Raw genomic sequence first — 24,025 nt, 5'->3', positions numbered from 1 at the left:
CCAAATGTTTGACATCCAATAGCCGATGATTAATTCATCAGTGTGCTCCAGTTGTGTCGTTAAACAAAACAAACAATCCTCTTTAAGACTGTTAAAATTACCAAATGTTTGACATCCAGTAGCAGATGATTAATAAATCAGTGTGCTCTAGTGGTGTTGTGAAACAAAGCAAACTTTACAAGAGCTGACTTGTGACTAATACAGTCTACAGGTACAAGTTGTTTGACATCTTTCTTCATCAAGGCAGCCAGTCCATCACACTAGCATTTAGTGATGTGCAGTTAACCATGCATTTACTTCAGTTTCAGAAGAAAAAACTAAAATCGCAACCATGACAGATTAAAAACACTGTACTTCCAGTTTTCTAAATGTTTCGTTTTTTTTTGTGATTTGAAAAAGGATGTTACGTCACCATTCAAAATAAATTCGCTTAGCTATTTATGGCAATTGACGAAGAAACACAGCAAATTTGCATTGCATGAGAAAATATAAATTTGAAATCCGGGGTAATTCACTAAACGTCGCCAGCCTAAAATTATCTGCAGTATGTAGGCCTATCACAAATCTGCAGTATTGGTTATGTAAGTGACATTCTTTTTGCATTTACCATAGTTGGTGTATTTTTCGTGCTGGGGTGTCGTTAAACATCTAATCTAATGGTTATGTAAGCGAGTTGTTGTTGAGATCATAAAATAGTTAACGGTTAGGCCAAGGCCGTAACCCTATGTCATAGCGTATGCCCTAATGTGCGGATTAAATTAATGTTTGCTTCAATGTAGACATTTGGGATGTATTTGGTTTATTTCTTCATTAATTAATGGAGAAACTTATCAGTGCATCAAGATTCAAATATACATTAGTATTTTTAAACACTTCAATCCAATATTGAGGAATAGTAACAATATGGTGTAGGACACACAGACATGCATTAAAGTGTTTAAAATAAGACATTTAATGGCACGGATTTAAAATATGCAAAAATCTTATCATACCATCTCTTTGATGTATATATTATAACAACATATTAAACCAACCTATGTGACTTAGGTTGAAGAGCTTTAGACAATAAGATATTTTATTACCGTACTGTAATCCAATAATGGGGTTTTATAGTGATACGAAGTTATACTCTTCAAACAAAGTAGGGGAACTCTAATAAGAATTTAGAATTCCCAAAATTGTAAAGTATATTAGCTGTGGGGAATGGTTATATGATAATAGTGAATTAATTGGGCAAACATTACAACCGGTAGTTACAGAAGGTTTTATGACCACAAAAGATCTTGAAGGACAATTGGGGTCAGAAGTGAAATTTAAAAGTTGACAGTTTTTTTTATCAGTAAATCGCAAATTCAAACAATAAAAATGCTAAAAACAAAACAATAACAACCGTATGATCAACAGAATGAAAAAGATTGACAGAAATAATGTTCCACAGTGATTAATGGACCTTCCTGGAAATTGTGTCAAAATCGAGAATGATACCCCACACACGTGTATGGGGCAACTGCGTGATGCACGTGCAAACTATGGAATGTGTTTCGTTGTGTTGATAAACAGACCTGAACATTCTTTACTAGAATGTCTAATAGTTGATATTAACATTAATATTTCAGGTTCCCCTACTTTTTTTGAAGAGTATATTTGAAAATGAGAAAAAGAAGAAAACACAAAAAAAAAACCCTGCTTATTTCTACGCCAAATTTCATAACAACATTAATAAAAATTGAAACCATAACCAAAATGTGCTGAGTGCATCATTAAATTAAAATAAAACATTTCTTCATTCTTCCTTGTGTATATATATATATGGGTTAGTTAATATAACAATCCTTGCTGTTCATTGGAAGGAATGGCCAATAACTATGATAGTAACAGGCCATGAAAGTTTGTTTTGTTTAACGACACCACTAGAGCACTGATAAATTAATTAATCATCAGCTATTGGATATCAAACATTTGGTAATTAGTGGGTTTCAGAGGAAACCCGCTACCTATTTCCTAATATGTCAAAGGATCTTTTATAAGCACTTCTCCACAAACAGAAAAACACATACTACGGCCTTTATCCAGTTGTACAATGTTTTTCATTTACCACAGTTTGACACCCAATAGCCGATGTATTTTTTGTGCTGGGGTGTCTTCAAACATTCATTCATTCATTCGTTATCCAGTTGTGGTGCACTATTTAGAATGGAGGAAAAACCCAATCAGGTGAATGGATCCACCGAGGTGGTTCAATCCTGCGACGCAAGCACCACAAGCAAGTGCTCAACCGACTGAGCTAAATCCGCGCCCCCTAACAGGCCATGAAGGTATGGCCAGTGACAGCAACAGACCAGGGTGTATTACTGTTAGATTTTAAATATTTTTTATAATATTATGTTTTCCAGGTACTGGTGAGAGTGGCAAGAGTACATTCATTAAACAGATGAGGATTATTCATGGCACCGGTTACTCTGACGATGACAAACGCAGCTTTATCAAAATTGTCTATCAAAACATTTTTATGGCAATGGGCTCCATGATCCGAGCCATGGAGACTCTGAAGATCCCGTACAGAAACGAAAATGCAGTAAGTACCACAGAAGCACGGTTAATTTGGGGTCCAGGGCCAGTGCTTATGGTTCAACATAACCGAGTTAATAATTTCAACATAACCGAGTTAATAATAATAATACGAAGCACACGTGTAATAACAAGTGTAATGACGTCATTTGGGGAAGCGATGTCATAACATGACGTTGCTTCTCCAGTCCTATCTCAGACTGTGCATTTGAAATATGATGTCATTTCGTCGTCTCCTTCTAGATGTGGCTGAAACATTTTGAGTTGGGTCTCGTCATTCATAAAGAAAACAACAACAATAATATGGATAATAAAGAAATTATTACACTCGCGTGAGTCGTACTGATTTTACGAAACTCTGGATTCATGTATTACCCTCGCTCTTGCTCGGGCAATAAAAAAATCCTGACACATAAAATCAGTACGACATACAAGCTCGTATAATAGTCTTGACTCTAAAAGTTTTATAAGCACCAGGTCTGTTTGTTGTTTGTTGTTTTCTGGATTCTTCAGTCAACGTTGGCTTTGACGTCTTCTTTTCTACAGAGTTGATTAATTTGTTCTGAAACTTTGTACTCGATCCTTCGGGGCACTGAAATTGAGAAATATTTAGGAAATGTTGCATTTTTTAGTTTTTATTAAATGATTTTTAAAATATAAAAAAAAAAATTGAAAGTACCTTTTCCTAGAGTTTTGATGGAATAGTTCTGAAACTTGGTACTATGATTCTCTGGAAATCCCTTCACAAACCAATAGAAATATATTTTGGAATTTTAAATTCTTTAAATTAAATTTTTAAAATGTACATAAATTTAAAATGTAAATAAAAATTTAATATGACAGAATTAAAAAATAAATAGTGGAGCTCTATAGGTCAAAAGGCCTCTTGATTTTACTGTTAATTAAACAAATTAATTCCCCAAAATGTATCATTCATAATAATAATTAGTAATGTTTGGATGTTAACGCAGTCTTTTAAAGAATTGAAAAATAATTTTCATTGTAATATCTTTTTTTTAGGTCTTCAACACTTTTTCAAAATTTTATTTACGGGTTTCTTTTTATAATTATTATTTTAATTTGTTTTCTTCCTGCAGCATAACTTGTTTTTTTATATACATTTTTTTTCTAACAGGACAACGCAGCTATGATTAGAAATGTTGACTACGAAACGGTGACGACGTTTGAACAGCCATATGTCGATGCTATCAATGCATTGTGGGCCGACCCCGGTATCCAGGAGTGTTATGATCGGCGGAGAGAATATCAGCTCACAGATTCGGCCAAATAGTGAGTGCAATCCACGTGTTTCTTGTCTTCAGTTTAATAACAAAAATTAGTGAACCAGTGCAAACTTTTCCTTCAAAAGAGGGCACCAGACAATTTACTTTCTGTCAAGTTTTCTTACATTTCACTCATTTTGGATTGCGAGCGGGATGTAGCCCAGTGGTAAAGTGCTTACTTGATACACAGTTGGTCTAGGATCGATCCCCGTCAGTGGGCCCATTGGGCTATTTCTCGCTCAGCCAGTGCACCACGACTGGTACATCAAAGGCCGTGGTATGTGCTATTTTATCTAAAAGATCATATAAAAGATCCCTTGCTACTAATCAAAAAGAGTAGCCTAAGAAGTGGCGATGGCAGGTTTCCTCCCTCAATATCTGTATGGTTCTTAGCCATATGTCCGACGCCATATAACCGTAAATAAAATGTGTTGAGTGCGTAGTTAAATAAAACATTGCCTTCCTTCCTTCCATTTGGGATTGGCATCGTTTCAAACCAGTTGGAGCATCATTTGATTTTTCTTGCCATTCACAATATTTGATTAAATGGCAAGTAGGGAGGACAACCACGGCATATCAACCTGTAATTGACCTGAATCTCAACAGTGTTGATTTTGAGGAGAGTCCGGAAGCCAGAGGCTCGTAAAAATCATATAGGACTCTCTAGTTTGGCCAGCATGCGAGTACGTATAACTCGTAAAAGTTATTTGTACAAATTATATTGAATCTTTGAAATGACAGTCAACATAAATCGCAAAATCCTAGGAAACCACAGTCTTGAATAGTGATCTTTTCCACGATTTCATGCAAAACATTTAGCGTATCTTCTGTTCTACTGGAAACGCACAGCATGTAAAGATTTGCAAATATGACGTTATACCGAAATCGCACACTGCTCACTTCTTAAAAAAAACTAAATTTAATATTACAGCTAAAAATCTATTCATTTTTACGTTCTTATACAAATTTTATTTTTTTTAAATAATAAGAAAATACTTGTTATCCCCGGGCACTTCTTAAAAAAACTACGTTTACTGTTACAGCTAAAAATCTAGTCATTTGCACTTTTTTACACAAATTATTTTAAAAACAAAAAAAACTAACATTGGTGATTTAAACTGTTCAGTAATATTTTCCAAGAAAATACTTGCATTCTCTGAAACTGGCTAAAGCATATTTTTTCTGTAAGTGTTGTCATCTGTGAAAGTTTTGAAGTGGCCTACATTCATTCAAATTTAGGAAGATGTGTTAGAAACAATAAGTATTAAAATATTTAAATGTGATATTCATTTCTCATTCCAGCTACCTTAACAATGTTGACAGGATTGCAAGCCCCGACTATTTACCAACATTGCCCGACATTTTGAGAGTCCGAGTACCCACCACTGGCATCATAGAATACCCCTTTGATTTGGATAGTATAATATTTAGGTAAGAACATTGCTGTTTGCTGACTTCATAGTACCATCATAGAATACCCCTTTGATGATTTGGATAGTATAATATTTTAGGAAAGAATACTACTGTTCTGATTTTTTATTTTTATTGTTGCACCAACATAGAATACCCCTTTGATTTGGATAGTGTGATATTTAGGTAAGAACATAACTTTTTTTTTACCTTTACGAAGTAAAAAAGCAAGATATAGCAGGGAACATTTTGTTTTCAGAAATCTTGATTAGCGATATTTTTATTAATTGGAAATTGATTAGCAACTACTGTTTAATGTTTTGAAATTTGGTAGCGATCTCAGAAACGTGGGTAGCGAATCACAATGTGATACTGAATAAAATGTTCCCTGTATAGGTATTACCTTTCCAATGATGGCGGCATCAACAGTTTCAGCTTTTGTGCTAAAGTTTCACGTTTAGATCCATTCCTCACAAACTATATGTAGATCAATTAAAGGCATATTGTCACAGACCATTGACCTATTAACTAAAGATACTTTATTCAACCATCCACGTAAGCACCATACCCCATTTATTAAAGATATTTTGTAAAAATAATTGAATTATGGCACTGGTCCATAATTCAAAAACTAATATAACCAAAGAAGGTTGACATGGATTTTACTTCATCATGATTCAGTTAAGGAAATAAAATAGCCTGATTTGGTTTCCAAAAAATTACTATAATTTTCATTTATTATTATTGTTTTGAGATATAAGGTTCTTAAGTCCATGTTTATACCTTTAAACTTGGTTTATTGTCTTGCCTTTACATATATGATAAGGTGAGATATTGGTGTTATTTTCCCGAATGTGGTGGCGAAGGAGTCAACATTTGCGCTAAAGTTTGCAGGCTTAAGGATCACTAGAACTTTATTCATGAGTTACAAAAAATCCCTGTATTCCTGGTATGTTTGGCTTATTAATATTATCACTGAAGTAGACCTACAGAATTGAAGTAAAAGTATGTTTGAGCCGTAGAGTCTGATAACTCGCCAGTTATAATATATAATTCATGTAACTGGTTAATAGGTTTTAACTAGAAAAACATTATGTGAACTGGCTTCAGTTAACCTTTAATTTGAATAGTATTATATTTAGGTAAGAACATTGAATTTATGACACCTCTGACAGTAATGCATACCACTTAAGATTAGGGTAATATAATAAGGTAAAAATATTGTTTTTATATTGGTATCCCTTTTGAATTGGATAATATATTTAAACCTGTAATTTCTTTTCAACTTAACTGGACTCTTTATGATTGATAACAGCTTGAAAAAAAACCTTGGTTGATGTTTAATTTACAATGTATATGTTTCAGAATGGTTGATGTTGGAGGCCAGCGATCTGAAAGAAGGAAGTGGATTCACTGTTTTGAAAATGTCACGTCCATTATGTTTTTAGTCGCCTTAAGTGAATATGACCAGGTGTTGGTCGAATCGGATAGCGAGGTAAGTAAAGTGCTAGAAGTATTGAAATTTCAGGCTCAGTATCAGTATTTTGGGGCTGATTTACCTCGGTATCAGTATGGACACGATATTGAGCAGTATCTTTGATATACTCTTTAAATGCCTGCTCGATATCCAAATAAAATTAAATTCCATACAAAAGGCCCTCATCTCTCTTTCTCTTTCTGTCTCTCTCTCTCTCTTTCTTTCTCTCTCTCTTTCTCTCGGGTGTTGGTTTACGTGCATATATGAGACAATACTCCAGTAGCTTGTTGAATGGGCGTCTTAGCTCAGAACAGGGGAGATAATAAAACAGGTGGCGCGTCACTCGTCAGGGTCCAACAAACTCGGACAGTAGCTGTATTTTTTCATTGCTTTGTCATTCTTTGTTATACCACGATCATCAGGTACCAAAACCTTATCGGCTCTGTACAGGACGTTCCTATACAGCACGGTTCTGCACAGGGGGGGGGGGGGAAGAATATATATTTAACGTGTGCGGTGTGCGAGTATTAAAAAATATATATAGTGATAACGGCTCTGTACAGGACGTTCCTACACAGGGCGGTCTAGTATTTTATATACTTAGATATGGTGGAAAACACATAACAGTAAAGGGAATAAATATATATTTTGTATATAAAGAAAATATATGTATATTTTGGATAATACTCAGGGGGAAAAAAAGAATATATATTTAACGTGTGCGTGTGCGAGTATTAAAAAATATGTATAGTGATGACGGCTCTGTACAGGACGTTCCTACACAGCACGGTTCTGAACATGACGGTCTATAGTATACACTGCAGTGAATGGTTACCAGTTGACGTTAGTCTACATGAGATATGAGGGGGAAAGTCAGTAATAATAAAGAAAATATATATATTGTGGATAATAATCAATAAAATATATATGAAAAGCTGGGATTGTTTTTATATATCGTCAACGTCACTAACTGCGTTATGCTTCAAATTCCGTTCACTTTGTTTTCTCGTGCACGGTTCGCGCAATCAACATCCGATTTGTTGTCATCGGCATGTCGTTCATTTATAAGGTTTTTCTTCACAGTTCAGGAACATTTTTATAAACAATAAAGTTGAGAAAAGTAAGTATCTAAATACAAAACTTTACAAAACCCTAAAACCATTAATTTTACTAAGTCGTTTTTGTTTATTCCTTTAAATTACCGATATGGGGTCCACATGACTCGTAGAAATTGACTTAAAATGGAGAAAGATGAATTAACATTCGATGCGTGTCACATGACGTCACACGTGCCAGATCAACAAGGCCAAAGAATTTAATTTTTATGATTTTTAGGACCCCTGTTGTTAGAATTTGTTTTCAATTATTATATTTTTGTGCCTCTATTGTAGTGAATAGTATTCATAATCCATTCATAACAGTTGTAAATAATTTTGAGTATATAAATTTTGTTAATTTAGAATCAATTCATTAAAAAATTTATATTTTACAAACTATGCACAGGTATGGACGTAATGCCTATCAGTATTGACATCAAGTGTGAGCGATGTGTGTTGTTGATAAAACGCGGACTGAACCAGAATGCTTGACAAATTGAATTTTTCCTTTTAAAAAAATTGAATAAATTAAGTGTTCGGCAACTGTGCATAATTAAGAAACATATATTTTTTCATGTAGTTGTCTTAAAAATGGAAAATAATGAACTGCACATGCACATTACGATACTTTTTGCAAAAACGCATGCGCCTGGACGCAGTTAGAAACGTCGCACTTTTTCCTGTTTACTGTAGGGTGTTTCACTTTTGTTTACTAGAATGGATTTGTTTTACATCCAAATTGTTGATTTTTTTACGTTAAATGATTAAAATCTATTTTGTTTCACGTATCGTAGCTGAAAAATGTAGAATAATATTTCCGTAAATATCGTATTCGTGTTTTTGTTAGGTGAATGCAGTTTGGGACGTCGATGGTATAACGTGTGGGTGTGTAGTATTAAAAAAAAAAATATATATATGTATATAGTGATGACGGCTCTATACAGGACGTTCCTACACAGGGCGGTCTAGTATTTTATATACTTAGATATGGTGGAAAAGACATTTAACAGTAAAGGTAATAAATATATATTTTGTATAATATTCAATGCATTCGTGTTGACACTGTATAAAAACGTGTGCATGGGTACACTTTGCTGCATAAAAACTCAACTTTGCCACCCCAATTTTTTTTTTTATGTCCTTTTCCCAGTTAGATAGACATTAAGAAAAATGCAACAAAACACATTCTGATATTTAAAATATTACTTTACTGTTAAAACAAACTGATACGTAATTTCAAGTCACTCAGTTGGTCGCTTATAACCTGAAGCCAGTCAGAGACAAACCAGGGCCCGTGCTTATAAAACTTTTAGAGTCCAGACTCAATCTCAAATGACGTCACACACATACAATTTGTATGGCGTTGTCATGACATTACTGTCTCAGACTCTATTAGAGTCTCGAGTCTCGACTCTAAAAGCTTTATAAGCACCAGGCCAGGTTTCTGGGACCCTGTCGATCGTCGCGCCATCTGGAATCGAGTTATTTCCACCTGTTTCAGCTAAGACGCCCATTGGAATGACGTCAGTATTACAATGACGCCACTTTGCATCTTCTTACAATAACAATAAACTGGGTGCATGATTTCCATCTTCAAAATGTCGGGGAAATTCCAATACAAAATTGCTATTGAAAATGTTTTCTTTGAAAATTACTAATGCACCAGATTGTGTAAGAAGAAAAATTTATAATTATAAAAAGTAATAAAAATTACAGAATATTGATTTGAAATGAGATTATGGTAATGTATATTATAATTATTTATTGTGTACAAAGTCAAAATAAGGTTGCGAAAAGTGACGTCTGTCCTAAACTTGCTAACCGGAGACATTGACACAGTCAACGGATCGTAGACATGGGTCCTAATTGCAAGTGTAACAGATGGCTACTTGAGTATTATGTAATATTGGCTCAAATCGAATAAATACGCAATTACATACAGGGACAAATGCATGATTTTAAATATATTGAAATAACTCGGCATTTTTGTCAAGAACATACAAATGTTAATGGATATTACGTTATGGATATTTAATGCAATTGCATATGCCCTGATTTTATTGTTTGATATTTTAATTTATTTTTCAGAATCATAAGGAGTCGAAAGCATTGTTTAAAACAATTGTTACATACCCTGACTTTACTGTATAATATAATATGTTTATTTGTTTTTTCAGAATCATATAGAGGGGTCTAAAGTGTTGTTTAGGACAATTATCAAGTACCCCTGACTTCACTGTATAATATGTGGGGTTTTTTTCTTAAGAATCGTGTGGAGGAGTCGAAAGCATTGTTTAGAACAATTATCATGTACCCCCGACTTGACTGTATAATATGTGTATTTGTTTTTTTCAGAATCGTATGGAGGAGTCAAAAGCATTGTTTAGGACAATTATCAAGTACACCTGACTTCACTGTATAATATGTGTATTTTTTTTCTTCAGAATCGTGTGGAGGAGTCGAAAGCATTGTTTAGGACAATTATCACATACCTCTGACTTCTCTGTATAATATGTGTAAAAAAAAAATCAGAATCGTATGGAGGAGTCGAAAGCGTTGTTTAGAACAGTTATCACATACCTCTGACTTCTCTGTATAATGTTGTTGTTTTTTCTTCAGAATCGTGTGAAGGAGTCGAAAGCATTGTTTAGGACAATTATCACATACCTCTGACTTCTCTGTATAATATGTGTATTTGTTTTTTCAGAATCGTATGGAGGAGTCGAAAGCGTTGTTTAGAACAATTATCACATACCTCTGACTTCTCTGTATAATATGTGTATTTGTTTTTTCAGAATCGTATGGAGGAGTCGAAAGCGTTGTTTAGAACAATTATCACATACCTCTGACTTCTCTGTATAATATGTGTATTTGTTTTTTCAGAATCGTATGGAGGAGTCGAAAGCGTTGTTTAGAACAATTATCACATACCTCTGACTTCTCTGTATAATATGTGTATTTGTTTTTTTCAGAATCGTATGGAGGAGTCGAAAGCGTTGTTTAGAACAATTATCACATACCTCTGACTTCTCTGTATAATATGTGTATTTGTTTTTTCAGAATCGGATGGAGGAGTCGAAAGCGTTGTTTAGGACAATTATCACATACCTCTGACTTCTCTGTATAATATGTGTATTTGTTTTTTCAGAATCGTATGGAGGAGTCGAAAGCGTTGTTTAGGACAATTATCACATACCTCTGACTTCTCTGTATAATATGTGTATTTGTTTTTTCAGAATCGTATGGAGGAGTCGAAAGCATTGTTTAGAACAATTATCACATACCTCTGACTTCTCTGTATAATATGTGTATTTGTTTTTTCAGAATCGTATGGAGGAGTCGAAAGCATTGTTTAGAACAATTATCACATACCTCTGACTTCTCTGTATAATATGTGTATTTGTTTTTTCAGAATCGTATGGAGGAGTCGAAAGCATTGTTTAGAACAATTATCACATACCTCTGACTTCTCTGTATAATATGTGTATTTGTTTTTTCAGAATCGTATGGAGGAGTCGAAAGCATTGTTTAGGACAATTATCACATACCTCTGACTTCTCTGTATAATATGTGTATTTGTTTTTTCAGAATCGTATGGAGGAGTCGAAAGCATTGTTTAGAACAATTATCACATACCTCTGACTTCTCTGTATAATATGTGTATTTGTTTTTTCAGAATCGTATGGAGGAGTCGAAAGCGTTGTTTAGGACAATTATCACATACCTCTGACTTCTCTGTATAATATGTGTATTTGTTTTTTCAGAATCGTATGGAGGAGTCGAAAGCGTTGTTTAGGACAATTATCACATACCTCTGACTTCTCTGTATAATATGTGTATTTGTTTTTTCAGAATCGTATGGAGGAGTCGAAAGCGTTGTTTAGGACAATTATCACATACCTCTGACTTCTCTGTATAATATGTGTATTTGTTTTTTCAGAATCGTATGGAGGAGTCGAAAGCGTTGTTTAGGACAATTATCACATACCCATGGTTCCAGAACTCCTCTGTTATTCTCTTTCTAAACAAGAAGGATCTTCTTGAGGAGAAAATAATGCATTCGCATCTGGTGGATTATTTCCCAGAATTTGACGGTAAGTTCATTTGTTAATAGAACAGATAATGTATGGAACATATTTTTTCAGTATTGTCACAATTTGCTATATAGGTTACACAGACGTAGAGATTCACAATTCTAAAACATTACATAGTAATTGCTAATCGAAATCTTGAAAACAAAATTTTCTCTGATGTAGTAATAGCAAATCAAAAGTTGTAAAATGTTGGTTAGATGCAAATTCAAAGTTGTAAGAAGTTGCAGTCAATAACATGGGGAATAATTCCCATTTAAAATTAAGTCGCAAATTTGATTACCATAAGTTATTTGTGTATTTTAAACGGGTATAGAATACATGCATTTTTATACATTTATTTTAGACTGTTTTAGATTGATTTTTGGACACATGATACGATCATGTCAAGTAGTGAGATTTTAACTCACCAGTTACATAGAGAATAATAAATGAATTACCAGTTATTAGCATTCATAGTTATGTCCTGGGTGAAATCATTTTCACTTGTCACGAGATCGCCACAATTTTAAAACATTAAACAGTAGTCGCTAATAAATTTTCAATAGACTAGAAATATTGCTGATCAAGATTTTTAAAACTAAATGATCTCCAACTTTGATTCTTAAATATTGTCAACTGTGTTTGTCTTTTCCCTGGTTTTCATTATGTTTTTTTGTTTTTTTTAATTTCAGGTCCTAAAAAAGATGCCTTGGCAGCAAGAGAATTTATTCTTAAAATGTTTGTTGAGCTAAATCCTGATCCAGATAAAATCATTTACTCTCATTTTACATGTGCAACAGGTATGTCTTATTTAAGTATCACTTTTGTTACCAGACTTTATTTTTAATATGCTACAGATACTGTACGTTTCATTTTCATGCATTTCATATTAGTAACAAACCAACCTCGGTGGCGTCGTGGTTAGGCCTCTCTCAATATCTGTGTGGTCCTTAACCATATGTCTGACACCATATAACCGTAAATAAAATGTGTTGAGTGCGTTGTTAAATAAAACATGTCCTTCCTTCCTTAATTCCAGCGTACCGGTCTCGGTGGCGTCATGGTTAGGCCATCGGTCTACAGGCTGGTAGGTACTGGGTTCGGATCCCAGTCGAGGCATGGGATTTTTAATCCAGATACCGACTCCAAACCCTGAGTGAGTGCTCCGCAAGGCTCAATGGGTAGGTGTAAACCACTTGCACCGACCAGTGATCCATAACTGGTTCAACAAAGACCATGGTTTGTGCTATCCTGCCTGTTTGAAGTGCAAATAAAAGATCCCTTGCTGCTAATCGGAAAGAGTAGCCCATGAAGTGGCTACAGCGGGTTTTCTCTCAAAATCTGTGTGGTCCTTAATCATGTGTGAGACACCATATAACCGTAAATAAAATGTGTTGAGTGTGTTGTTAAATAAAACATTTCTTTCTTTATTAGCAACAAGGTTAGGCATAGCTATTGACCTTTAGCCTACTGGATTAATTTTTGACAAAAACCACGTTGAGTGGGTACAAGTTCATAATTTTTACTCTCATATATTTACTTAAATAATTTATAAATTTACATAAAATAAGGTTCATGTTTGAATCAGTAAGTATTATTTTCGTGGGTTTTTAAAATTTTAATAATATTTTCGATCAGTTAATGTTGACTAAAATTGGGCAAAAAATCTAAAAAGTCGCATTTACTTACCGGCATTTGTGGCCAGCTGTCCAGTATTTATGTCTATTATTCCCGATAACGGTGGTTTTCTGACCAGAATTTAAAAAAAACTATAAAAAAACTACGATTCATATCCCAATATTTGATGATTTTCGTTGTTGGTAAAGTGATCAAATTTATTATCAAATTAGCTGTCAAAATCAGCTATCGATCCCTGAAAATGATGGCGACGTGCCACCATTGTTGTCAAGCGAAAATACTTGCCGAAAACCAATTTTTTAACTAAAAATTACAAGTTATTTTGCAAAGACAAACACCACCTAAAGATACAGGAAGCTCGATTGACTTCTGTTTCCTGTTATACAAGTCATGTGCAAAACGGCAGGAAATATGAATTGGGGAATGCACTGTATATAGTGTACAGTATGTCGCCTGCAGTAGTCAGAAGGTTAAATAATATTACTAATTTATTTTGATGTCAAAAACTGCATTAAGACTAGCAGGTGCATGTGTAGAAAATTATGTGGGGTGGGGAGGGGCGGTCTAGACTGGCGAGCAAAGTTAGTAGAGGGGTCAGATTATGCATTGGTTTTCTGTTTACTGTTTGTGTGGCGTTGTGGAATACAGTGTCTCTCTCTCTCTGATGTACGGCTGGTCTAAGATTGATCCCCGTCGGTGGGCACATTGGGCTATTTCACGCTCTAGTCAGTGCTCCATAACTAGTGTAACAAAGGCCATGATATATACTCTCCTGTCTGTGGGATGGTGCATATAAAAGATCCCTTTCTGCTAATCGAAAAGAGTAGCCCATGAAGTGGCGACAGCAAGTTTCCTCTCTCAATTTTCATGTGGTCCTTAACCATATGTCAGACACTATATAGCCGTATATAAAATGTGTTAATAAAACATTCAATCCTTTCTTCTGTCTGTTACATTTGTCCTAAACTAGGGTCGTAACGAATACACATGGTGGAAAATATGAATATGTATTCACCTCAATGAATACAAAAGTGAAAAGGTTTTGCAGAAAGAAAGAAAACAGTATTTTTTATTTTTTAAAGTAAAAACTGATTAATCATGGGTGAGTTTTTTTAATGTTTTTGACAGAAGCGAAATGAAGGTACATGTAGGGTACCAGTCCAGTGTGTTGAATGAAAAAGAATGGGTCTGTGCACTTGATCTACTACAAAACAATCTATTCGGTATTGCGTTTTGGTTGGTGTAAATTAGAAACATAAATTGTACAGTTAATATTATATGTATTCGGTTCACTTAATGATGAAGGGCGGGACGTAGGTTAGTGGTAAAGTGCTCGCTTGATGCACAGTCGGTCTAGGATCGATCCCCGGCGGTGGGCCCATTAGGTTATTTCTCGCCCCAGCCAGTGCACCACGACTGGTATATGAAAGGCCGTGGTATGTGCTATCCTGTCTGGTGGTGCATATAAAAAATCCTTTGCTACTAATGCAAAAATGTAGAGGTTTTCCTCTCTGACTGTCGAAATGACCATGTGTTTGACATCCAATAGCCGATGATGAATAAATCAATGTGCTCTAACTTTAACTTGGTGACGAATACGAATGCAACTATGACATAGTTCGGTGCACCGAATATTTGAGTATGTCGTTACACCCCTACTTTAAACATTCTTTCCTTTTTTTATGGCCAACTCACTTTTCTTCTCGTTTTTTTTCTTATATTCCAGACACAGAAAACATCAGGTGTGTTTTATGTTTTTCTGGGTTTTTTCTTATATTCCAGACACTGAAAACATCAGGTTTGTTTCATGTTTTTCTGTTTTTTTTCCTATATTCCAGACACAGAAAACATCAGGTTTGTTTTTGCAGCAGTTAAGGACACCATTCTGCAGCTGAACCTTAAAGAATACAACCTGGTTTGAACCTGCCGTGCAGGCAGCACATTTTGTCGGCAATTAAACGTCTTTTCGTGAAAGTGTCCTTGATTCGAGTTAAGCGGAGCACTGAATCACGAGCCAGGGTCTTGTGCTGTTTGTGTTCTCTGCCTGGACGACACGTTGGGCAAAAAAGTCACTTCTACTTTTTTATGGAAGTAAAACTGCACCGTCGGACCATAATCATGTAAAAAAAAATTGTACATCTGCAAAAACTAGCGTGGGATGTGAAAATATGATAGCAGCAGCAGCAGCAACAACAGCAGTGTCTGGCTGTCGTCAAGGACAACATAATTTATGCGTGAGTGAACTCAGTTCTCTTTGTGATTGGCCCCAGTTTTTGTATCCATTTTTTTTTTTTTTTTTTTTTTTGCTGATGTTCGTTCATCAGGCTCTGACTCTTGCCTTGCCAAACGGAAGCCCTGCCTTACGGACACTTAAAGGTCAAGGACATAATTGTTTCAAGACGCTGGGCCGACACGCGAGACCGCGCCATTAAAAACTTGTTCCTTATGCCAGCCACACTTTAAACACTACTCATTATAAATAGAACAGACCGATCTCCTGTACTGTGTGGAGTGATCTCCCTTGCTACCATGGAGTGACCTCTTGTGTGGAGCAATCTCCATTGCTATCATGGAGTGACCTCTTGCGTGGAGTAATCTCCCTTGCTATCATGGAGTGAACCTCCCCTTGTTACCAGCTGCGCACTCCGGCAGAACGTACTTTGAGAAAGGCTAACGAGAGGAACTGAATTGTGCTTTCTGTGTAGCAGTTTGAACTGGCTGGAACTGTCTTTGTTTTGTTAATATCTCGCGCCTGTCGCACGGGACGGATTGTACGTGATTGGTCGATCCACGGTCAGTGGGGAAAAAAAAGCTCTGATTTGTTTGTTATAAATGTATTTAAACACAAAATTAACAAAACGGTGCAATTTCGTATTGGACAGGACCGGCTATATAATTATAATAATGATGCAAGTACGATGTTTATGTTACCCCCCACTGTGTTTTGGAGAAATCATTTTGACCCTCTGATCTAAAGCAGGAGGGGTACTGTGTGTTATTTTTTGTGACTGTTAAAACGCTTTGCACTGTTTGAGACTAGTAAAACAAATTTGTAAATAGATACACTATGAAGACAAGACACTAAAGGATGAACCATCCTGCTTGTGGTAAACTCTAGTTTTTTAAATCATGTCTCTCTCTCTCTCTCTCTCTCTCTCTCTCGCAAAAAATGTCTCTGCCATAAGACCGCTCCCATACCAGTATATATCTGTCAAAACCAACTCCAGTCAGTTTAATACCACTTAACCTGTTTGTACTGGTTAAGTTTGGTTTCACCAGCCAGCAATGTTGTGGACAGTTCATATTGGTTGAAACTGGCTTCAAGAAGTCTGTGATTTTTTATTTGATTATTTTTTTTGCAGGCAGCTTGGACCAGTTAAAACTGGTTTCAAAATGTCTGTGATGTTATTGCAGGCAGTTTGAACCAGTTAAAACGGGTTTCAAACCGTGCGAATCAATTGCAGGCAGGGTGTACTGGTTCCAACTGGTCTGAGGTCTTATCGCAGGCAGCTGGTGCTGGTTAAAACTTGTTTAAAATATGCTGCAGTTTTATTTCAGACCACTTGTACTGGCTAAAACCAGTTTGTGTCGGACTGTGATCTCATTGTGCACAGATTTTGCTGGTTTAAACTGGTTCGAACCAGTCATAATATCTGCGTGCATTTGGCTTGTAGCAGCTTATAATATATTCATGTTAAGTCTTGTTTTTTTAAGAAACCATTCTGGATGTTTTGGATGACTGTGGACCGGTTTAAACCAGTAGATAATCGATTTTAAACAGTTTTAATCAGCATTCAAACTTAATTTTTCTAGTCAATCTAAATTTGGCAGCAAGTGCTTAAGAAACATTTTCACAGAAAATGGGATGTTAAAAATAGCATACAGGGTTTTAATTTGATTTTTCTTCCTTTTTTTTCTTTGTTTTTTGTTGAATACAAAATAAAAAGTTATCTCTTCAACTGACAGCAATAATTTTTGTCCAATGGCCCAAAGAAAAAGGGCATAGATAAAGCACCTGATTACGGCAATTCTGAGATTTGCAAGAGAATGGAATTCAGCTTTTTTTATATTCGCAACCTGACAACACAACAGTAAAGTCAGTCCGCAAACCCATAGTCAGTTTGTCAGTAATTACAGCATATAATTTTTTTTTAATGCATTGACACGTCAGTAATTTCCTACTTCGTTAATCTCAACTACAGTGAAAGTTATCAAAACCAGAAATTCTGTAAACCGGAATTCCTTCAAAACCGGATCTTTTTCATGATCCCTTTTTAAATATATCTCTCTAAATTGGATCTCCCTTAAAACCAGACTTTTTAGTTGGTCCCGTGGGTGTCCAGTGTACGTTGGTGTCACTGTACTGGAAAAAAAAATGTATACATTATTTTGCAGCTTTCAAAATAAGCACTTGCCGATTTTTACTGACATGGGAAAAATCTGCTCGGACAGCCAAAGTATACATCGGTGGTTGTCCAGTGTACAAGTTAAAATGTTAGTGCTTTTTATCTTCTGTTTTTTGAGCCATCAAATCATCTTTGTATGTGAATAACACAAACCATTTATTTGGATATGTGAAAATATTGGCGGACAAGTAGGTTTGTTGACATAGTTGTCCTGTGAAATATTCTGCTTATTTCTATCACTGCTTTGGTCACACTTTGAAACACAGAAACTGGCTGATAACCAGCCAGCCAGTCTTAACTACAGCTAGATGAATTCAATTGATTGTTGGTTTTAAAATTACCAAATGTTTGACATCCAATATTCAATTGATTGTTGGTTTGAAAATTACCAAATGTTTGACATCCAATATCCGATGATTAATAAATCAATGTGCTCTAGTGGTGTCGTTAAACAAAACAAACTTTAAACTTTATTGTTGGTTATCGTAGTACCGTACCGGGACTGTTTGAAACTGGCATGATTGTCACTCCTAAACCAAGCCATAATAGAAAGTGAATTGATGTATTATATAATCGTAAACTCTTCAACAGCAGCCACTTTTAATCCAGTGACTTTGATATGAGAGGAAGGAATCAGTGGTTTTTATTATTGAGTATGTGTGGATGTGTTATATAATGTCTGTTGTTGCATTTCTACCGTTGCCTCGTCATATAATGCAGTTCGCCATTTCCTCATGATTATTTTTTTTTTTATTTTTTTTTATTTTTTTTTTTTCCTTCTGCTGTAGGGTGTTGTTTTTTTTTTTTCCCCCCATTCATGTCATGTCATGTGAAAATTTCATTTTCAAGGGTTGTTAGGGTGTTGCCAGAAAGTTTGAATTATCCTGACGAATGAAGAGTTGATTTCCAAAACACGATATACGTTTTCACATTTTGGAGTTGGCCGTGAAGGTATGCCACTTAGCAATACGATGATGGTTTCCATCTAAATGCTTTTGAACAGGATGTAAAAACACTGCTACCTGTGATAAACGGCATCTCATGTTGCAACAAAATCATGTTTTTCTGAAAATGATGTACCGTAAATGGACATATTGTGTGTTGGAAATTAACTTGTATATAATATATATTAAGGTAACATTTCATTTATATCTTTCCTTTTTTTTTTTTTTCCTTCTTTCCTTTGCTATCCTTTTTTTTTCTTCTTTCTTTCCTATTTCTTTTCCTGGTGGGTTATTTCGGTTGGCATTTAAAATATTTTTTATGACTACGGTAGTTGAATATCTATCTATTAATCATAAAAGTAATAGTTGGGGAATATGATTCGTTTGATTTTGTCAAACATTTTCCATTTGCTCTTATAAGATTACTTAAAGGCATACTGTCACGGAGTTAAGGACCTTATTTCTCTAAAAATGGATAATCAATAAAAATTACTTTAATTGTTGGAAACAAAATCTAGCTATCGCATCACCTTAACTGAACCATGATCAAGTGAAATCCATGTCAACCGTCTTGGCAATTTTAGTTTTTGAATTATGGACCATTGCCATAATTCAATTATTTTTACAAAATATCATTAACAAATGGAGTATGGTGGTTATTAAGATGGTTGAATAAAGTACATTTAGGAACATTTATTTTTGTTCAGGTCATACTTTGTTAGACCATTAAATAGGCAAGTGGTCTGTGACAATATGCCTTTAATGCATTTGGTTAATGTATATCTTATAATTAATTTATTAAGATGGTTGTAAATTGCTTCATTTTAAAAGCTGATCACGGCCTACGAAATTTGAATTTATTAGTCTCAAATCGAGACAAATTTGTAAAATTCTCTTATGTCTGCTGGTTTCAGAAAATAGCCTGCTTGCTGAATAAATGAAAGCAGGACAGTAATTGTCTTGATAGTTTTTGTCTCGTTAACTTTAGTTCCTGTAAAAGACAAAATTGAATCTGCTGGTTTTAGAAATAACCATTTTAAGTTGGGTAATTTTTAAGAGTTTAATTAATATACAGTCATAAATGCAGTTTTTATAACATGATGCTTTATTAAACCAAATATATGTAATTTTTATATAATATGGCAGGATTTTTACTGTCATAACTTAATAAATTAAAAAAAGGATAGAAATTGTAACATAGCAGTACTGTTAGAAAATGAACAGATAAATGTAAATTTGTTTTTGTTATAATATGACATGCTTTTCAAGGCCATTTCCCAAATAAACAGGTTTTATATATATATATATATAACGTGGCAGAATTTATACACTATAATAGTGTACTGAATGGAATAAATGATGGGTCGAATTTGCAAAGCCTTTTTTTTTACTTGCATGTAACTACATACATTTACAATGCTTAGAAAAAAGGCTTCATAAGTTCGACTTACAATGTTTTATGTAATATGATATACTTTTTTTTTTACTGTCAAGAACTAAATAAATATATTATTTATGTTGGGTTTTTTTTATGTTGCTAATATACAGTGTGTCAAAAGAAGTGTAATTTTTTGGAATGTAGCACATTTGGGAATTTTTATTTTTTATTTTATTAGTTAACCGTAAATAAACATGTGTTAAGTGCATCAGTAAATAAAATTATTTCTTTTTTGGCAGTTTGAAAAGATATCATCTTTTTTTCTTCTTTTTTGGAATGCTTTGGAAAATGTTGCTATGAATGTGTTTTATATGTACACTGGTTTTGGCAGAATCTGTATATTGACAGAATAAGTAACTTGAGAGAATTTATTAAGATGACAGACTTCACCTTTGCTTCAATTTTTGTTAGGAATCAAATAATTTATAATGATTTATTTTTTTAGGGCTGACACTAAAATAAAACGGTGTCTCATTATTCGATTTGTCGCACCAACTTGTCACATGCAATTTGTGGTTCCGATGTAGGTGTTTTCACGGTGCAATTCGATCGCATGCAATAAGTCTGTGCGACTTTAATGAAACAAATATTTGTGTAACTCACTAGTGCAGCAATTTATTAGCTAAATGTTTTCAGCGGTTTGGCTTTTATACGTTAATGAACAAATCTGTATAATTAGCAATTGATTTCTGATATTGCTAATGTGACCCCTAGTTTTAATAGTTGGATTGTGGCACGACTTGCCCTGTATCTTGCCAAATTAGTCAATTGCTAGTTCGTATACAAAGTTTCAACCATATTCAGTATTTGGCTAATAGAAATTTATTTAAAGTAGCCATTTTATAACCATTCTCAAGAAAAGACTCTTAGATAGCTGTAAATTGACTAAAACTGTGTTCTACTCATTGTGAGCCCTAATAGGTGATAGAAAGTTTAGTAAGAATTCAGCATGGCATATAATGATGTTGAAATTATATATACAGTTTGAGAAATCCACATGACTGTCAGGAAAACAAAACCATACATACAAGTGTACCAAAAACAAAAATATTTAGAAATTCTTGTCCCCCGCCCAGTTATGCCCTTCAAAACTACCATTTTTGTGAATGTTATTTTTGTTTAAATTGTGTGCATAATGGATTTAAGAATTGGGCAATAAAATAGAAAATGATAAAATTTAACAAAGTGGCTGAATTATTTTGTGTAGAGGAATATAATAAATAGAAGCGTCGACGGATTAAAGATTCTTTTGGAAACACCATGGGCATGCATCAAATTACAGGGTTTGTTTCTGTTAGGTATTCAAAGTTTCTTTAAGACGAGATATTGTAGACAACATTGAGCCAATATGTTATTCTCTTTACTTATTAATTAAATGCTATATCAAATGGTTAATTATACAGTGGCATAAAGCAAAACAGAGTAATAATAACAGTAATAACAAGTAACGCAGTCAGTTAAGTTGGAATAATATGTAGTTGCTGGACATACAGTTAATAATGGCTGCATGAAAAGTGCAGACATTTAAAAAATAATCAAGAAAACAAAAAACCAAAAATTTTTGTGATAAATTTATTTGATACATTTTTAAACTAATGAATGCATAATAAACATAGCTATTTTTCGGATTTTGACTCTTTTTTTTTTTTAATTGTTTTTCTTTATTAAAAAAAATAATAATAAAAAATAAATTGTAAATCATGCTTGGTAAAAAAAAATTCGATCCACCATTTTACTACTGGCTTTGTTTGTCAGACATTTTCCTCCTTTCAAATTATTACTTAAAAACTCTTATGCAGAAAGGCACTGAAGACTGAATATGAAATGGAAATTGTCACTGAAAATGTATATGGACTTGGGATAATGTTCTGAATTAATAACAACAGACCAATTATCCGAAGTGAACCTAATTTTTACTCTGTATGTTGGAGCTTGTTAATTAAGTAGCAGGCAAGATTTACCTTTTTTTTTTTTTTTAATAATAACCGGGCTACTTAAAATCAAAACCTGACTTCTTTTTTTTCTTGGCTTTGTTAAACTCCATGTGTTGTGTATTGTAAATTCAATTGTGCTATTTTTTACTTCATTGTACACGTCTGCTTTTCCTCTTTCACAGGCGAGCTGGTCACTTGAAACAAAAAGAGTTTTGATTGGCTGTTCTAAATATACACTTTGACGTTTACATGTTTACGTGCAATGTATTTAATTTTGAGTGATGTTATTGTGCATATACTTTTGAGCGATCATGATCGAGTGGGTGGGTTTACGTTTGTGTGTGCAAATGAGTCAAACTGTTTAGTAAGCCAGTCACTTTTATAAATGCTTACTTTATTGTTGGGCGGTTTCGTTCTTGCTGGGGTGTTTCAATTTAAAAAAAATTTGCGGGGGGGTGGGCAGGTCCATTTTATTTTTTGGGTGTGAGTGGCAGTTTCTTTTAAAATTTCTTTCAAAAGCTGTTGATCCTTGTTCTGTATAAAATATATTCTGAACTACTACAAACACTAGTAAGACCAGGTCTGATGCTTACAAAACATTTAGACTAATAGAGTCTTTAGATGTGAACATCATGGCAATGCCATACAAATTAAGTATGTGTTATGTCATGAGATCGAGTCTGGACTCTAAAGTTTTATAAGCACAGGCCCAGAAACTTAGGAAACTGGCCAATAATTATTAATTTAAGTCTTTACTTGCTACTAAATAATTATAGCTACCCTAGACCTTGATGCTGGCAACATTATTTTATATGTTTTGGGCGAGTTTCAATGATTTTCAGTCTTCGTCATGAACAAAATCAAGGCGAGCTGAAGATTAGACTCTCCTAAAACTTTCCTGAATACAAAGTAAACCTCTAAGTTTTCCTTTTAAGTATGGTCCCATATTTTGAATTGACACATGTTTAAGCAGTCTAGAGAAATGCTTGCATTTACAGCAGAGCTCGAAATAAGCAATTTGTTACCTATGGCAATTTTCAAATCAATACTCAACAATGGCAATTTTGAATGAAAATGTATCCCTTTTTAACAGACGGCAATAATTTTTATCTAATGGCAAGAAACTGCCATTGGTAAAATCCCTAATCTACAGCAATTCATATCGCATCAGTGCCAACAGTTCGAATCGCAACAGTGCCATTGTTAATTTCGAGCCCTGTTAGAGTATATTCAAGGATTATAATAATGGGTATATTAATCTATAATGTGACGCACACACCATTTTTAATTTTCGTTGGTCATTTTGGACAACACGCAACAAATGTACAGAAATTGCTATTGTGGGAATAACACGGTCTTTTTGATGATGTCAGAATCCTAAATGAGCTAGTCATGGGAGTTCGACCAGTTGTCACGTGACCTACATACGAGTTTTGCTCAAATGTTTTAACATAAATGGGACTCACTGTCGGCTGCTCAAATTGTTTTTGTACGTTTTCTGAAATTAAATGTTTGATATGGATTAGGGTTCATTACGTATGCAGGGGTGGATATAGGGTTGGTGTGAAATGTTTAGTGCATGAAACCCAGAAACGCGAGCCTGTAGTTTTGACTAAATATATATATAAAATGATCTGTCATATGAGGGTGGGGTGGGGACCAGAACCCTCCTCCTGTAACTCCTTTCTTTCTAAGTTCTTTAGCTATGTAGTAGGTTGTGTTGTACAATGACAACAGGGAATATTTTGTTTTCAAAA

The 24,025-nt window shown here is 34.3% G+C and overlaps 1 protein-coding gene across 1 annotated transcript in view; it reads left to right on the top strand.

Moving 5' to 3' along the window:
- The window catches only part of LOC121373416 (guanine nucleotide-binding protein G(q) subunit alpha), a 38,640-nt gene extending 19,194 nt beyond the window's left edge, over positions 1–19,446 (top strand). The window contains exons 2-8 of the mRNA XM_041500060.1: positions 2,394–2,575; positions 3,704–3,858; positions 5,154–5,282; positions 6,627–6,756; positions 11,776–11,929; positions 12,601–12,708; positions 15,385–19,446. Coding sequence (XP_041355994.1) covers positions 2,394–2,575; positions 3,704–3,858; positions 5,154–5,282; positions 6,627–6,756; positions 11,776–11,929; positions 12,601–12,708; positions 15,385–15,467 — 941 coding nt within the window. The 3' untranslated portion in view covers positions 15,468–19,446. The remainder of the gene's footprint in view (positions 1–2,393; positions 2,576–3,703; positions 3,859–5,153; positions 5,283–6,626; positions 6,757–11,775; positions 11,930–12,600; positions 12,709–15,384) is intronic.
- Positions 19,447–24,025: the final 4,579 nt, after the last annotated feature.

This window comes from Gigantopelta aegis, chromosome 5 (assembly GCF_016097555.1).
Source record: "Gigantopelta aegis isolate Gae_Host chromosome 5, Gae_host_genome, whole genome shotgun sequence".
NCBI lineage: Eukaryota > Metazoa > Mollusca > Gastropoda > Neomphalida > Peltospiridae > Gigantopelta > Gigantopelta aegis.
Note: the sequence above shows the minus strand (reverse complement) of the source record. Positions and strands in the feature narration are given on the sequence as shown.